Genomic DNA, 18,345 nt, shown 5'->3' with positions numbered 1-18,345 from the left:
AGATGCTAATAACAACTTATACATTCAGTTTATAGATGTGATGAAATACTGTAGATTTTCTGAAACAGATATTACTTTGTTATTATGATTGAAGTAGGGCGCAGCTTTGGGCTTGGGAGTGCTCGGAACACAAATGCAATTACAATATGGAAATTCCTGAAGCCAATATGGAAAAATAAAATATAGGATCTTTAAATTGATTTACTTTGTAACACATCACAAAAAACATAAGACTTAAGCCATTTACAAATTTATTTAAGGGATCTTTTATTCTTTCGTTGATTAATTTTAAGATGCAAATCTAAAATTTAAAAGCAGGGATTTCTTGACAAACATTGAAGCAAATTTTATAAACTTAATTTCCACTTGCTTTTGAAAGATAAGAACATATTTATATTTTCCTTAGTTGATCTTTAAAAAATCTAAATTTTTCCAGCATTAAAAAATCGTAAAATAAAGATTAAATAACAGCAACTAATACCAACAATATGAATACAATAAATTCACTTTCTGTACATAATATCAGTATAAGCTCAAATCATTTTAATTTTTTGACATTTTTGCTGGCACAAAGCATCCTAGTATTGCTCTTATAATAAAAAGGATAGAGGATGTTCCAAGTCAAATGGAGAAGCGGGTCCAGCGCTCCACGAGACTGGGACGCGGCGAGGCGCGGTATCGCTCGTCGAAGATGGGGCTGAACTTCTCGGGGAAGCGGTGCTGGAGGCACCGGATTACGGTGCCGGTCAGGTAGTAGCGCGGTGGCCAGCGGCACTCGCAGGGCGGGATGCAGGTTGTACAGTGGGCCTGGTTGGCGTTCCACTTGCTCATGGTGGTGACCAGCACGGGTGGTAAGCACGTGAGGCGCCTCGGCAGCCGGATGTCCCGATCCGTCCAGTCGCATTCGCAGGGCGGGATGCACGTCATGCATATGAGCTCCTCGGGTTCCACTTCCGCCGGTTCATCCACCGCCGCCACGCACTTGTACATGCTACTTCGAGGAGCCATACCGATCAACTCCTTGTACTTGCGCTCCTGCTCGCGCCGCAGCCACAGATAGAGCAGATCCCAGTGGTCCAGGTTGCGGGCCCGCTCCCGGAGGATCTGCATGCGTCGGTACAGATCCGACCTGCGCACCTCATCATAGTTCATTCCGGTCTGCGTGTGGAACAGCAGGTACAGCTCGTTGGGCTTCTCATCCGGCAGCGCCAGGCTGGAGGAGAACTTGGTCAGTTCGAAGTGGAACAGCATGCGAATGCCGTAGGCGATATGTTTAATGTGCTCGAAATCTTTGATATTCATTGCACACAGAGCTGCGGCGTCCAACAGAAGCAGCTTTCTTCCAGAGATCATGTTAACTCGGAAGGTATTCTGTTAAATATCCGAAAATCGAGCCATTGCTTTAGAAGTTATAAAGTTATTCAATCCTCTACCCACCATATACTGATGATAGCCGTAGCCATTTATCCAGCGCCTAATGTCCATGTCATCCCACTCGAAGATCGAAGGCAGCGGGAGCTTGTCCACCACAATGGAGCACAGCTCTACAAGTGAGTCGGGCGATGTCCTGAACTGAATGGGTACATCGTTCTTATCGTATTTGGGACAGCCCTGGAGGTAATCATTCCGCCGGAATTTGGTCTGTGCCATTTCCGTTTTGGGCTTGGTCCTCGTTTTCACCTTCTGTACCAGGAACTTGGTGTCCGCTATTCCGTACAGGTAAGGCATCTTGCATAAATTTAGATCACAATCTTCGTCGACCCTTTGTTTTGATTGTGTAAAAAAAGTGGACAGAAAAATATTGTGTTTGCTTGGTTTTTATTTTGATGCCTTTCAAACACTTTTGAGATCTTAACAAAGTGCCCCACCAAATCTAGGATATAAACTAGAGTATCATAAGCTCTAGTTTTCCACTAAGATTTCTATTTTTAGCCAATTACGATTTTTTTCGGACTGGCAATACCGCGTTTGAAGGGCTTCGTATTACCATTTTGCCACCACGTTTTGTGTGCGATGTTAGTAAACAAGCCGGCGGAATCTGGAGAAATCTGAACACAGGCAGAACCAGGTAGATAGATGGCTACCTATACCTATATGTGTATATAGGAACCCCTGTGGAAACATCTGTCCGTCAATCAGCACATGCCAAAAGTGAGTTATTGCCCAGGTAAGCGAGTGTAGATCGATTGTTTCGGATTATGTTATATCGGGATTGGGTTGTCCCCGCGGCTCCTAACGGTCCTCCGTTTTAAGTTATCATATCTGCCCATGTGGTAATGTTGGTTGTCAAAACATGGTCAAGGGTAAACGCCTCCAGATCGCATACTCGTACATTCAAATATGTTTGCGGTTTATTAATGAGTACCGCGAATATACGCATGCATATTGAAAACGCTCGGGGGCACATGGGTCGCTGACTCATCGCCGATCCGTCGCGATCGTTTCGATCGTCTCACGTGACAGACATATTGGAGGTGATTTTTTTGGAAACACGTTTCTGGCCATTTCGGCCATTTGTTGTATTGTACTCTCGCCACTCGTTCGGCAATCAAGCAAAAGCCTAATAAACCTCATCAGGTTCATTTTGGCGAACGCTTACCTTCATTAGCATGTGCCTGTCAATTTTTATTATTATTTTTGAAACAGTTTTTCGCCTTAAATTGCGATGACACTTCGAACTGTTTTTTTTTTTTTTTTTTTGAAACATCAATTAAGCGTGTTTGTCAATGTGTTTATCACGAAATTTCGTTTTTTTCTTTTCGGAACAGAGCATCTGAATGCCCTAGAAGATTATGAAGACGGCGTCAGAAAGGCCGGGGGCGTAGTTGGCGACGTGATGGGCGTGGTCATGTGCCTAGTTTATAATTAACTCGGATCGTAGTGTCGTCCTGAGGGCAGAGAAATCGGTAATTATACGCCAGCAGCTTTGCTAGACAAATACAGTGAACACTCAAAGGCAAGACAAATATTAAAATATAGTTTTTAAAGCATCTAAAACCAATTTTTTCGCTTTTCCTATAACGATAAAGATTGTTCGATTTCCTTAATTTCTTTAATCTTTAATTTTTTACCACAATTCATCGAAAGTTAATACATTTTATGACCTACTTAATATTTTAGCGTATCGGAATTAATGTATTAAAACTCTGTGCACAGTTTTAAAGATCAAACAACGAAAACAAAGTAAGATTTACGATTGGTTAAAAATAGCAGTAAGCCATATAAATTAATTTCCCGCAATGTAGGTTAAGGTCTGCCAAAGTTGGGTAATAAAATATATAAATAACAAAAAGAATTTCGTTCCGTAGATCATAACTTCTTGCCACTGTTACAGATTAATTGATTTCTAGTTAGTTTAGGATTTGTTACCGATATGTGTACTCTTTCGACTACTGTACTTAAGAATGCTGAACTTCTCCTTAGACCACAGTAGATTTCACTTTCGCTTAAGTCAGCGTTTATTTAACAACAAGTAGAAAAAAAGGGGCGTGTAGATGCGCCACCATGAAAAATGAAAATGATATGACCATGTAAGGACAGCTACTGCCAACTACGATCGGACAATGTAATGGTAACAATAAATTAAGGTTCTATTTTTGTAGCTAACTTGAATTACATACTCGCGTTCCACGGCAACCTGAAGCCGGTTGCCAGCAACTAGTTAACAAGTTAGACCTAAAATAGAAGATGCCGCTGTCCAAGTGCCCAAGTGTCCAAGTCAAGCATCGGAGGAGTAAAGGAGGACGACAGACATGGCTTGACCAACTTGCGTACGTACACTAAAAAAATAAAAAAGTTTCAAGTTTGAACAAAAAAGATGTAGATCTTTATACATTTTTGACTTAAATTGGCAATTGAACTTTGTTAATTGAAAAGAAAGAGCATCAATTATTCATAACTACTAACTCATTCACAAAAGTCAAATTATAACTGATTCATTCATAAAAATACTAAATTAAGTCAACGATCATCGATCACAGGGTGCCAAAGCCGATAGAATTAATAAGATATCATATTCTTGACAAGCATTAAGATAAACGGTTTTTGTTATCTTAAAATTAAGTAATACAGTGTACACCATTTAAAGTAGACATGCCATTATGTAAACAAAATTATTAAAAAAATAATTAAAAAAGTAATACAGTAGTTTTATTGTTTAACACACAAGCCAGAAATGATTTAGAGTTAGTATTAGCTAGCGTTGGGAATACATTTTTTTTTGTGTACGGCAGGAGGTCCAACATGAAAATTAATAATGCAAATAAATTGTTAACTTTAAACGCGCAAATTCCAGTCTGCGTACATCCCGCGTGTGCAAAAGTGTGTGTTATGTAGCGGGGAGGAATGGATGGGTGGGGCGAGGAGTGATGGTAGGGAGGTATGGTGGGGGAAGGGGGGAGTGGGGAATGGGGAGGGTCTGGCGGCAGCGACCACTTGAGGTCAGTTCGATCACGATCGCGTCGGCAGAGGCAGAGGCAGAAGGCAGCGACCGCGTCAGAGGCAGAGGCAGAGGCAGCGCAGCAGCCCCAAGATCACGACGAGCCTCCTCCGAAGTTTTCGGTCTCTGCCTCTTCCTTTTCGCACTGTCAAGTGGCGCGTGTGTGTTAGTGATTGGCTACACATGAAAAAAATACCCCCACCATCATTGTAAAAAGCAAATATGAAAACTACAATTTTAATAATTATCCCTCATCAAGATTGTTTAAAGTGAATTTTAAAATTTTTATTACTTTAAGGAGCTACACAGGAATTTAAATATTTGAATTAAAGATCAGAAGAGTTTAACAGTTGTCTTACAATTTGTTAAATAATTTTTCTCTGTGAGCCTAATTAATTTTATGCCTAGGTCAGCCCACTTTTTCACCCAAGGAGCGGGGACTGGACACTGATGTTTGGAATTCGAGCTGGAGCGCCTGATTACATGCCTGGCACATTTTAATTGATGATCCAAACGCAATGTCTGAGTTTATAGCTTTGTTTGGTATTTTTCTCTCTCTTTATTAAGCCTTTTTTGCTTACTTCTTTCTGTCTTTCATTATGATTATTGCTGTGACTTGTTTTCGTGCTTTTTTATGTGTCCCACAATGAAAGCTGGTTTCAAGTGCTCCTTCAGTTTCGAAATTCCCTGAAATTAGTATTATTTCTTAGAAATCTTTATTGGAGATATGAAACTTAAGAGACCATTTTGTTACAGATTGTTCGTGACTAATTGGGTTTTACTTATCGAACCATTTTTAATGCCAACAAACTCACAGAGAAAATAAAATTCCCTGAAATGTGTATTAGAACTGAAAAGTCCTTACACATTATTCTAGAATACATTTAACTTAAAACAAATTTTTATTTAGTATTATAATATTGAACTTTCTTGTGATCTTGCAAAAGTGTAGCCGTATCAAATAATCTTTCTTTTTGAAATAATTTTAAGTGCACTTTTAATACGTCTATTTGTTTCTTAGTGTTAGTGCAAAAAATAAATTTATTGTTCGATCCTAAATGCGAATGACACATTTATTTCAACACATGCTTTTGTTTTTATTGGGGATAAGAAAATATACAAGTATGCATACATACATACATACATACCCACTTATGAGTTTTATTTTTTACAGTTCTGTGTTGGTTGCTCCAACTCGTGGATTTCGTGCGTCTATTTTCAACTTCCATCCCCACGCCCCTTGTGCGTCTTCGGCTCTTCTTCTTGTGCTTCTTTGCGTCACCATCGGACGAAGTCGGGCCCCCTTATGGCATCGATGTGTGGGTCCTCAACGTTACATATAACCGCACACTAATCGCCAGGCACATATACATATATAATTGCATGCATATATAGCCACTCGTATCACAGTTTCAAGAGACGCTAATAGAAGATGCTTTTTTCAGATCTGCTGTTGCCAACGTCAAATGTGCTGCTTTCAATCAGAAATCAAAAATAAATAATATTTTCCACTTGCAAGCGCCGCAAATAAACAACAAACAGTAGAGGGATGCAGTGCTGCGTGTGCTGATGATCGAAAGAAAGTTCAATTTAGATTGACGACTGCACAACAAGAGCCAAAGCGAATCAGAGCAATTGAAATTGAACTCGAATTGAAACTGGGGTGACGGAAATGGAAATACACGGCTAACGGGTTTCGATTTCAATACAGAAAACTTTTTAGATTTACTGATAATGTAACTAAAGATCTTTCTAAAACATGTTATGTAAAAAGCCATAGTTTGATGTTTTAAAAAATATATATAAAAAAAACTAAAACAAATATTAATTCGAACAACAAATAAATAATAAATAACAGCCTATTAGCTCGAATAAATCGGTTGCTGAACTTTATAGAATTTATAGAAAAAGAAAATAAGAAATAAAATCGGGTTAAGAAATCAAGAAAAGGTTTTAATTTGAGTGGTTAATGTAATATTCTGATTTTGTAATGCTTGCTATTATTTCATCAAAACACTTCAACTATAAAGTGGAACATGTAGTGCTTAAAAATTCCCCTGTTGATAAGGAAGGGTAGTCCGAAGCAGACTTTGAATCTGAAGCTCCACAGAATTTAACAAAATCAATACACAATATAAGTACGCACAGAACTGCTAGCAACTGGATTCTGACGTCACACATGAACTACTATATTTCGCAAAGTCCAACCTGCTAACGAATCCACACTATACAGATAGATGCACCTAGTTCCGGCAAGCAGACAAAACAGCGACGCGTGCACTGGGCATAGAATTTTTATACGTAATCATCTGATCAGAGATTCGATTGAACCGACAAATCTCCCAATTAATGGGAAAACTGCGCATCAAATGGGTTCAATTGCCGGGTTAGCCGATTCGGAAGATGGGCGTGGCGCGTGTGGCCACTGAGGCCCGACATTTGCATTAATCTTAATTGATTAATAACAATTCAAGATCAAAGCTATTAGCAGAAATATCCGTAACAAGTAGAGTGCATCATATGCAAAGCGGAGCGCACGAGAAAAAGAGAGCTCTTACGGAATAAACTTGACACTTTCAATAAGTTTTGAAGGTTATTCAAGATCAGTAGCCTTCAAAATATATATCCCAATTTGAACTTTCTTATAAAATATATTGAAAATATAAACATTTTTTGTATCAATAACAATTTTGAGCGGAAATTAAACAACTTTATTCTTGTTTTAAAGGATCTTTTATAGTCAAAACTTGTGACTAATAGCATCATTATTTTTCCTTTGGAGTTTGTAAAATAAAAGTAGTAGAATCGCTGCGACCAAATCGTTAATATCAATTAGAAACTAAACTAGAGACTGAGGCTTCACTTTTTAAGTTTTAATGTTTGGCAGTTTTGTTGATCTTTTCCTTGTCGTCAATATCGTTATGGCTGCCATCGCTCTCCTGATCCTTATCTGTGTCGTTTTCGTTATCGTCATTATCCTGCGTTTGCTGGAGAGCCTTTTTGGCCTCACGGTCCTTCTGAGACTTCTCCCAGGCCAACTCAAAGGGATACTCCAGGGGCTTCAGTTCGTCGGGACACTCCTCCTGGTTCGGAGCAGTGGCCTGGTTGATGGAAGCTCCACGCGTGTGTATCTGCTCCAACTGGGCGGCATTGTGAACCTCAGCATTGAGTCCGGTAATGAACTCGAACAACTGCTCCTTGGTGTAGATGTTGGGCAGGCCGCGTCGCTCAAAGAAGTTCACAATGTTGCCGCAATCCCTCATCAAAAACTCCAGGGCACTGGGATGCTTCGGCTCGACGCTTTGGGCTACATCTATAAACCAACACTTACCCTCGAACCAGAGTATGTTATATTCGCTCATGTCGGCATGCACCAACTTTGCCTCATTGTACAACTTGTGCATGGCGGCCACAATCTCCTCGTAGGCGCAACTTAGTTCCGCGGCATTCAGCCTCGCATCCTTCAACTTGGGCGCCGCATTGTGATTGTCGCCGATGAACCGCATGACGAGCACGTGCTTCTTCAGCACAACCACATCAGGAACATTCAGGCCTATGGCCTGCATCCTCATCAGGTTATGCATCTCCTTCTCCGCCCACATGTTGATAATCACTCGGTGATTCTGCTTGCTAAACCTATCCTTGAACCGATAGTCGTCCTTGATGTACCGATCACGCTGCTTGAACTCGTTGAGCGTTGTTTTGAAGATCTTGATGGCGCACTCGCGAGGAAGCAGATGCGCCGGCATCAGCACACCGCCCTGATGACCATGCTCATTGGTGTCAGTGTAATTCGTGTCGGAATTGGCATGCAAGATGACCGCCTCTTTTCCCGTGGATATGATGCCGTTGATCTGCTCTAGTATCTGGTTGTTGATCAGCTTGTACAGCAGCAGGCGTGTGCTGGCATCCAAACCCATCTCGGCGGTGGCCACCTTTTCATGTTTATCGGAGCGACCACGTCGAGAGTGGGCTCTCAGTTGGTTGAAGACCTACAAAGTAATTCTTAGTCTTGATATTTTCTTTAGTTGGTCACCTCTCACCTTGTTGGACAGCTTCATGTCAAAGCCAGCGGCATCGCCGGTGGGAAACTCCGGCGGAAAGGACATCACCCGCTGAGCATTGCGCACGGCGCACAATTGTGGATCGTGCTTGGTGATCATCTCGCCCTCCTTGTTTACTTTGAAGCCACAGCGAGGAATAGACTCCAGCTGCCGTTCGTTGTCCTCAAACCGATCCCAGTCATGCTTTAATTGCTCCACCTCATCCTCCTCGTAGTCCTCCCCGAGGGTGTCGTGCAGAAACTCGGCGTCGCCATCGCGTAGGAACTTATTGAGGGTAACCGTGACCTTGGACTGCTTGTTCTGCTGCCGTTCGATGCGACGCAGTTCTTCGTTGTACTCGTGATCGAACTGGGACTGCAGCAGTTGGGCAATCACTGCATCGCTGTCCTCTGGCAGCTGGTTACCCTCCGTCGGAATGCCACCGTCGGTGAGTAGAGCTGAGTAATCCTCCCACTCCTCGCTATCGCTTGAATTCCTTGCCGAACAGCTCGCTACATCGGAGTAGCTGGCAGCTGGCGGGGATGAGGCTGCCGCCTCCCAAATGGAGGCTATCTCCTGCTCTGGTTTCTTAAGCTTCTCCGTGTGGCGCTGTAACTCCTTGTCGTGCAACTTGTGGGCATACTGCTCGGACATTATGTCCGCCAGATTCACCGACTGCACTGGCTCGCTGCTTTTAACCCATGGAGACGACATTCTGCGAAATTGGACAGGTATTCAATACACTTGTAATTTTGGGCCGTAAATCGACAAACCTTTTGGCACTTGGCTTGACAAGATCAAGATCTATATCGGTGGTAATTGTGGCAGTTAGCGGGCCAATAAACAAACAAGCTTCGGTGCTAGTCCTGACCAGCAGCTAGTTGCAGGCGGATTTGATGCGTCCGCGATGGAGGACAAGTGAAATTTAAGGCGCAATGGACGCCCAATTCACCAGGAAGGCAGTTGCGGCTATTTTGCTATAGTATTTCCCTTGTATTTCGCCAATATATATATTTTTCCAATGGTTGTGAAATTATAAGACGGGATGGCTGGCAATTAGAGATGAGCGAAGTTCACGAAATTTATATCGCTTGGGCGCCAGCGTTGCCAGCCGATGCAATCAAAGCTTTGACAATTTAAAATTATTTAATAAAATTAATTTCCTTCAAATAATTTACATTAATGGTAATAACTGTTATAATAAGATGTTTTAAAACCTGGTTTCGACTTATAGTCAATAAGTTGAAAGAGAATTTGTATTTTACTGTTGTTTTATAAACTGTACATAATTTATATGTTAAAATTTTTTGTAATACGTTTTAAAAAGATTCTTTTTTATATTTGTTATCTTAATTTTCAGTAATGCTATTCGTTTGCTTCTGTATTTTTTTCTTCAAAAACTATTACATATGTTCTTGAAATGTCTGCTTATTTTTATTTGTCCAAAAGCTGGATATCGATATGGCAGTGTGCCCAGTTGCGGCCACAAACAGGGCTGCCAGATGTCCAGTTTTAGAGCGGCGTTGCCATTCACCGTACCGATGCCAGTACTCGATACTTTTTGTTGTAGTTGTACATTTTTCGCCAAAAATAATAATAAAAGTGAAAAATTTTTTTTGTTAATATACGTTTTTTTGTTGTACAAAGGAGAAAATGTTATTAAACTGATTGGCCGCCGCAGCGTTTTCGTGACCCCCGCTCCAAAAAAGAAGAACAGAAACGGCCGCCAGCAACAACAAGGTGCAGTAAATATTCAGTGTGTGCGCTGGTAAGAAAGATGGAAACAAAACGAGAGACCGAAAAAGCAATCAAAATAGAATTCCGAATTTAGAATATGACAGACTGAAAAAAATTTTCAATTCGAACGCATTGCCGCTGCTGCTGCTGCCTCTTCTTCTTCTTCATCCACAGCCGCTGTGTGGGGGGACATTGGGGGTCAAATGCAGAAGATCAGAAGAAGATTTCTGATTTCCGATTGGGTTTTTTGCTAACTTGCGATTGCCACTCGAATAAAACACAAACACACCCACAAAAACATTCTTACACACACAACGCAACCACAACCGCTTTTGGCCGCCTGTAATTATGGTTTTTTATTATTGTCCTGCAGCGGCTTTCGCCTTCTTTAACCGCCAATTGCTCCTGCTCCTGCCCACTAACAAAAAAAAAAAAAAAAAAAAAAAAAAAAAAATTGAAAAAACATAAGAAAGAGCGAAACCTTCAACAACCAGAGGAAGTGAAATGATAAAGTCCACAACGAATCCACAGGAACAGCGTCTGCCACGCCCCGAGGATCAGCCGCATCCGCCGCCGCCGCCGCCCCCCTTCCTCCACCACCGCCGCCCCTGCCACGCCCACGCACCAAGTGGCCACCGTGATAGCCAACATGGACACCCTGAAGACCGCCTTTCTGCCCAATCTCAGCATGGACCCCAATGTACACGTGACGGCGCACTATTGTCCCATGTGCCACCAGCAGTTCGAGCGGGCGCAACACGCCGCGGAACACATGCAGCTGTGCCACGGGATCACGCTGAACGCACAGGGAGCCATCGCCTCCACGCTGGAGGGCGGTCATCCGTCACAGGCACCACCACAACAGCACCTCAAGCCCAGCCATGCCTGCTTCAATTGTGATGAGAAATTCGGCAACACCGTCGACCTGGACGAACACTATCGGCTGGTCCACCAGGCCTCCGCCTTCCTGGCCCGCTGCCTCATGTGCAGCATCTATGGCATCCACTCGGCCACCCAGCAGCCCAACGAGTACAAGTGCACGCAGTGCGGCTCCATTTGCACCACCGCCATGCTGGCCGCCGGGCAGCAGGGCTTCATGGAGCAGCAGGAGGCGGCGGTGACGCCCGACGAACAGCTGCCGGCGATGGCGCCCCGTGATATGAGACTGACGCCCGAGGAGCAGCACCACCAGCAACAGCAGCTGCAGGCGGAGCACCACCACCATCAGCAGCAGCAGGAACTGTTGGAGCAGCAGCAACGGGAGATGCAGGAGCAGGCGCAACAGCAGCAGCAGGTGCATCACCACCAGCAACAGGATCAGGATCTCGCCGGCGACCAGGTGGCGCTGAAGGTGCCTCCACTTACCGTCAAGCTGAACAAAAACGCCAATGGAGGCGGTGCCATTGTGGCCCATCCGCAGGTGATCATCAAGGAGGAGCCACTCAGCCTGAGCGACAGTGGTGATGTGGTCAACTCAGTGCCCGTCTATGCCATACAAGCGAATCCCGGTGTTCCCGCCCCGGCCGGTTCCGGTGTGCTCGTCGGCACGCAAACGGTGCCCGCCGATCTGGCGCACAAGATCCGCCACAAATGCCCCGACTGCCCGAAGACCTTCAAGACGCCCGGCACGCTGGCCATGCACCGCAAGATCCACACAGGCGAAGCAGAGTAAATCCATTTTATATGCATCCTACTGACTGGGTATTCCGGCAATGATAGCTATCGAATTAGGGCTGTTTGAAAAGCAAATTAGAATCAAAATTAGAATCTTATTTAAATGCCATGATATTGCAGATCTCTTAGGGATTAATTAAGATTCAAATTAAACATTGGTGAATAGAGTAGAAGATAGTAATAATTAAAGCTAAAGATCAAAATTAAGTATGCCAGTTTAGTTGATATTTTAGTCTTCTTAAAATTCCAATAGTTGCAGATATTTAAAGATTTACTGAGTAACTGACATATGATGAAAGCTATTCTTGAGATATTAGAAATAATTCAAGCTATGTTAGATGTTGTGAATAGTTTTAAAATCTGTTTATGTAGTAGATAATTTAGGCGTATTTTTCTAATGTCTCATGTTATAAGTCTAGCCAATTTATTTTAGTAGATTAATAAAATTCTGGCATTTGCGTAGATCTCTTAAAAATATTTGAGCTGCCCAAAGAATCAAAAGTAACTATTTTAATAGGTTTTTAAAGTATATTCTTAAATGGTTAACTATAGTTATAAATGGTTAATTCATTTTGTATCACCTAAGGGTTAGTAAATCATTGCAGGAGTACCCGTTATTCATTTAAGGCCTTCCCAGCTCCAGCTCAAAGGGAACCATAGACTGTTCTAATGGGCATCCCTTTGGATCTGAGGCAGGGCGATCGCCAAGCTAACCCTAATATTCTTACCACTTGTATATATTTTATTTTTGTTTTCCTTCGGGGCCAGCTGGGCGCATGGGCGCGCCCTCGAAGCTTTTGGGACGTGGCCCATGCGTTCGTGTGTCGTTTGTTTTGCAACTTATTTTTAAATCGAGTGTTACTAATAATATAATTCGAATTTCTTTCTTTTCTCCCGCGCCCTCTCTCTCTCTCTCTCTCTATCTTTCTCTCTTCTCCATTTCTGCGCGTTATTTTGTGAATATGAATATGTATAATTGTTAACTCTCGAATCTCCACTCTCCGAATCGCAACTCCGACAGCGCCACGCCCAAAGAACGCCCCTACACGTGCTCCTACTGCGGCAAGTCCTTCACTCAATCGAATACACTAAAACAGCACACTCGCATACATACAGGTGAGAAACCATTTAGATGTGGCTATTGTGGCAGGGCGTTCACTGTTAAGGATTACCTGAACAAACATTTAACGACTCACACGGGTGAGAAGAAATATTTTTCAAATCAATTCAGTCAGTCAATCAGCTCTCAATCAACTCAACCAATCAATCGACTTTTCAACCAATCAATCGATCAGTATATCACCTTCAGAGTGATGAGAAAAAAAGCAATACTCAAAAAAAGAGAAACCTCTGTATGCAAGTCCATTTCCATTTGCCATACACAAACTCGCTCAATCTCAATCTATCAGTACCAATATCAATATCAATCTTTCACTTCTGCCAGCGACGCTGCCGAAGCTCGATCACCTGACACGAGCCGCCGCAGCGCCTGCGCAGAAAAGCACGCTGAAAAAGGTGGCAAAAATTGGCAATTGATTAGCCAAAATCAGGATCTTGTTAGGATTATCACATGATAAATTTTAAAAAAAATGCCTAAAATAACTGAAATCTGCTCTGAAGCTGGTTGTAAACGATGCAGCAGTTGCATTTTTAGTAATAGAGTTGCAAGAGGCTTACAATTGAGTGTAAGTTTTGAATAGCTAAGCAATAGACAATTTATTCTTTAAATATTTGTTAAGGATTAATTGTACTTAATAAAAATCGATGAACTTATGAAGCCTACGGTTCAAATAATGAAATATTACATAATATTACATTTCGACTATCAAATTGCTTACAATAGAACTTATTCCTTAAACCACTTTAAATTTTAAAGGTTACAACCAAAAGTATAGTTTTTGCTTTTTCTTAAAGATAGATAGATTTCCAGCAGGTGATTTACAGGGTGTTGAATTTTTGCCATCTTCTTCCGATTAGCAACAAATAACGAAACGTTTGAGTCACTGTTTACATACCCTCACAGAAGTAAGTGAATAATAAAACCACAATTATTATTTAGTAAGCTTGCTGTGAGGGTAGCAAAGCAATATGATAATCCAAATCCGTATCGCCCGCCGCCTCATCTCATTACGTAATAATATGTCTCAAATGCATTTTAACAACACCAACTAAGTATATATATACACACACATATAATATATAATCTATAGATATAGTTTGATTACGTGCAAACCTTATTTGATATGCATACATATCCACTGTACCCACACATATCACCAACTCAGTCAATCAATCAAACCAAATCAAATCAAATCAAATCAATCAAACCTTTTGGTACTGCACGCACCAAGCAAACTGGCGTTGTGCTAGCGACAAGTGCTAACAGAGTGTCCCAACTTTCTCCGTTTCGCCGTTTTTGGCTGTTTTGCAGGAGAGAAGCCGTTTCATTGCGGGTACTGCGAGAAGTCCTTCAGCGTGAAGGACTACCTCACCAAGCACATACGGACGCACACCGGCGAGAAGCCGTACACCTGTCCGTACTGTGACAAGCGCTTCACGCAGCGCAGTGCCCTCACGGTGCACACGACCAAGCTGCATCCGCTCTAGGGCAGGCCGGGCGGTGGCCGCCAGATGCCCGTTGCTGCCCCAGCCGCTCCTCCTTCTGCTTCTCCTTCTGCACCTCCTCCTCCGCCGCCGTCGTCCGTCGACTCCGATTCAGATCCCAAGAAACCATCGGCATAGGGGAGCGCCAGCGGTAACGGAAGCGGAAACGGAAACGGAAGCGGGATGGACAACGGGTTGAGCAACCCAAATGAAAGACCTTTTCAAAGACGAGAAACACCCACAACACATGGGCGTTAACTGAAGCGGATGCAACGCAACCAACGACTGGCAAATCTCTTCACAGTGCTGCTAGATTAAATTACTAAATTAGATACTTTCATTTCGGTTAACACGGAAAATAGAAACAAAGTTGTACTAAACTAGCGTACAGTTCGTAGAATGTTTAAGTTATTGCAATCGATTTTTGATTTTTATTATTATTTGGTTATGTAGATGTTTTGCAATTTTATTTTTATACACTCTATGTATGTATATCGTATATAATATTTTGTTATTCTATGAGATTTTATATGGTGACTCCTTAGCGCACACTCACTTACGCGCGGCGCTGTACCCACAAGCCCAACAAAACACAACACAACACACTACACACCCACACACACACACATTTATTATTTATAAAGAGAGAGAAAATATTTTTTACTCATATACTTTGTGGCAATATTATTTTTAATACTTCCTGAACTTGTTTGTAAATGTTATTGAAAATCAACAAAACAAAGAAAGGTAAACTCATGTCTACGCGCAAAACTTAAATTATTTCTTAAATTATAAACTTATATTATTCGAACTCAAAACAACACAAAATTATTTATTCTACATGAAAACTCCTTTTCAAAATTTCAACTCATAGAGGAAATGGCGAAGAACCAATACGAAATTTAGTCATTTCTATTCTACTATTTGCACACGAGCAGGATCTCGTTTGTTTTGGCTTTAAAAATTTATTTACTTTTAATTAACTAAATGATTTAATCATTTTAGCTTGTTTTTATTGATGAATGTTAACCATTGTTTATTTTTTAAATTATTTAAGTTGAAAGCGCTGCTTTTGTTTGTTAAGCTAAACTTAACAGTGAGATTGTATAAAAAACTAATGTAAAACAAAAAGAATAACTAAGAAATTAATTTTACAAAATTTGCATTTTTAACGCAAGACAAAAAGTATTTAAGGCAAATCAAAATGAGAAATTTACGCTAAACGCAACACAGCTTTACGCGCCAAACTAGAAGATTAAACAAATTTAACATAAAGATCTACATAATTGATACTTTTGATAAAGAAGCTTGAAGTTGTTTTTGTAATATATATAAATATGGATTCATCATTTTTACGACTACTTAAAAGCGTTTTTTAAACCAGCAAATGATTACTTGCAAGAGTTGTACGTACTAAACCAACTAAAACTGTAGCAAAACCAAAACCAAAACCATGTACATTTTTATAACATAGTGTTATATAATTATAAAGTAAACAAATATATAAACATGTATCTAATATTAATGCATAATACACTCAAACAAATTGTCTACCTAATGGCACATAGCACAGCAACAAACGATGCGCAGCGCATGTAAAACCAAAATAAATTCTAAGTACTAAACTATTGTAATTCTTTAAGTTTTAAATAAACCGAGATGAGTTGACGATCAAAAGCAAACAGCTAAATCCAAGCTTAACTAACCGCAACACGAAACGAAAGCAAATTAACTCAGCTGTAAGTGATTTCCAATGATTGAATGCCGGCATCACGAAACTAATCATGTTGAATACGATACGTACTAAATACCGACTAACTAATAGATCTTAGCCACGAATCCAAAAACGAAGCCAGACAACAGACACACAAACACGAACGTAAGCAAGTGAGTAAATAGAAATTAAATTGTAATTAAAGCAAAATTTATTATTATTAAATATATAAATAGATATTACGACTATAAATGTATGTACTTGCAATCTAAATTTACGTGACAAAAACTAGCAAATATTCGAGCAATATTTCAATTTAAAATATATAAAAAGGATCTATATATACGAAATAAAGTCCAACAATGTAGAAAGATTATATATAAAAAATTTAAAGGGTCGTTTGGAAGTTTATTTTTCTCGGAAAAGGTATAATTAAAAAGCTTGTAGAAAATTTAAAATTAAATTTTGCACCAAGCGGGTTTTTCCATTATATCAAAAGTATTTTAAAAATTTGAGGATTATTCAAAACTGACTTTAAAAACGGGAATTTCCTTTATATCATATGTACGTCCATAAGTCCCAAAAAAAGCAAAAGACCATAGTTAATCATTTAGTTTAGTTTATTTAGTTTTTGTTTTCTCTTTTAATTACAATGAACGAATATTATGAACACTATCACACTTTCAAAATGTATTCTGTTTCTTTTCCAATCGTTTTTTTTTTTTGTAGTGTCTTTTGCGCTGAGCCACTAATTTAGTTTGCCTCTCGTTTTTGGTTTTATTGTAATGCGGATTACACTCATATATATGTATGTATATATATTTATATATAATATAAGTTATATGTTTATGTATATGCCATAAATATTTTTTTTATACACACACTTTTGATCAAACGCAACCAAAAGTTGGTTTTTATTTTTTTTTATAATTATCATTTTTGGGTTTTGCTTTCTTCTTTTGTTTTAAATGCTCAATTTGTTGCATGCATGCTGTAAGTTTACCTAATTTAACCATTTGCCATGTTTTACTCGCTATATATTTGTTATGGTGTATATAGATATACTTTTTATAACCCTTATAAATGCCCATGTAACTGTACTATATGTTTTCTATGGACTTGTTTTCCCCCATTTTTTTTTTTTATAACGAGCGTCTCCAAAATTTATTGCGTACATTTGAAATGTTTTCACTTTGTGTTTTTCAATACTCTAACACGAACTTCCTTTTAAGGGGATAAAGAATTTTAGATGCTCTGGGTTGGGTTCTGAAAATTACTGAGGAAATCTACTAGTAGTGTAATAATTCTTGGGACACAATTTGTTCGGCTAATGTTTTAAAAAAAAAATGTTCTTAAGCCTCTATTAAGCATTTTCCTATGGCTTTCACTCTCGATCGGGAACTCTGTGTCTTGAAAGTGTAACAATTTGTTTTCCTGTCTACATTTCTTCCTCGTCATTGTGTATTTACAAAAAGTTTACCCCGTTCGAATTTTGGATGGGAATGAGTAGGAATTACAAGTATACAATATATAATACAAATATATTTTAGTTGGTAAGATTAGTAAGACGTAAATCGTACGATAGTTATGAGGGAATTACTAGTTTTAATGCCTATAAGCTCAAATTTACAACTGATTATTCACTGTTTTAAAACTGATTTTCGCTGTGTTTCCACTCTTTCAATATCTCTATCAGTTGTAGAGATTTAGTAGATAGTGATTGGTTGGTTTCAAAACAATAGGCAAACAAATCGAGTGTTAGTAACTATCGAGGAACTCAGACGTAAACAAAAATTCGAGTCATAGGAATAGGATTATATATTTCTTTTAATGTTTGTGGCTTTTGTTTTTTACAGTTTTATCGTTACCTACACAGGTGGGCTCTGTTTTACCGCTCTACCATTCGTTCAACTTTGATCTATCAGTGATCCTATCATCGAAATCAATCGAACTGAAGACAGAGAGAAATCAACAAAGTAAAATCGTCTAAAAATTTATCAAAATTTTATAAAACTTGACTGCTTTCAAGGTTCTTCACTTTTCGCTTCTTTAAAAATAAAGTAATGTTTGTTATTGTTTCTGTGTGTTTTTGTGTATGCATCTCTGTTGGTTTTTTTTTCTTTCCTTTCGAAATT

At 39.9% G+C, this 18,345-nt stretch overlaps 3 protein-coding genes across 3 annotated transcripts; 1 reads left to right on the top strand and 2 right to left on the bottom strand.

Annotated features, from left to right (window-relative positions):
* Positions 1 to 305: 305 nt before the first annotated feature.
* On the bottom strand, positions 306 to 2,088 carry LOC108138677. The gene is made up of 2 exons (XM_017261024.2): positions 1,438 to 2,088; positions 306 to 1,371 (listed from the first exon to the last, which is right to left on the bottom strand). Exons 1-2 carry the CDS (start codon positions 1,726 to 1,728, stop codon positions 622 to 624), a joined length of 1,041 nt encoding a protein of 346 aa, XP_017116513.1. The 5' UTR covers positions 1,729 to 2,088; the 3' UTR covers positions 306 to 621.
* A 5,038-nt stretch (positions 2,089 to 7,126) lies between these two features.
* On the bottom strand, positions 7,127 to 9,553 carry LOC108139017 (serine/threonine-protein kinase RIO3). The gene is made up of 3 exons (XM_017261620.2): positions 9,255 to 9,553; positions 8,482 to 9,196; positions 7,127 to 8,430 (listed from the first exon to the last, which is right to left on the bottom strand). Exons 2-3 carry the CDS (start codon positions 9,193 to 9,195, stop codon positions 7,312 to 7,314), a joined length of 1,833 nt encoding a protein of 610 aa, XP_017117109.1. The 5' UTR covers position 9,196; positions 9,255 to 9,553; the 3' UTR covers positions 7,127 to 7,311.
* A 481-nt stretch (positions 9,554 to 10,034) lies between these two features.
* Positions 10,035 to 18,288, top strand: LOC108138804 (chorion transcription factor Cf2). The gene is given in 5 exon segments (XM_017261293.2): positions 10,035 to 10,249; positions 10,592 to 10,805; positions 10,807 to 11,886; positions 12,914 to 13,008; positions 14,324 to 18,288. Coding segments are annotated over 4 exon segments (1,434 nt in total). The 5' UTR covers positions 10,035 to 10,249; positions 10,592 to 10,722; the 3' UTR covers positions 14,500 to 18,288.
* The last annotated feature ends 57 nt before the right edge of the window (positions 18,289 to 18,345 follow it).

Source organism: Drosophila elegans, unplaced genomic scaffold, assembly GCF_018152505.1.
Source record: "Drosophila elegans isolate 14027-0461.03 unplaced genomic scaffold, ASM1815250v1 contig_814, whole genome shotgun sequence".
NCBI classification, from domain to species: Eukaryota; Metazoa; Arthropoda; class Insecta; order Diptera; family Drosophilidae; genus Drosophila; species Drosophila elegans.
Note: the sequence above shows the minus strand (reverse complement) of the source record. Positions and strands in the feature narration are given on the sequence as shown.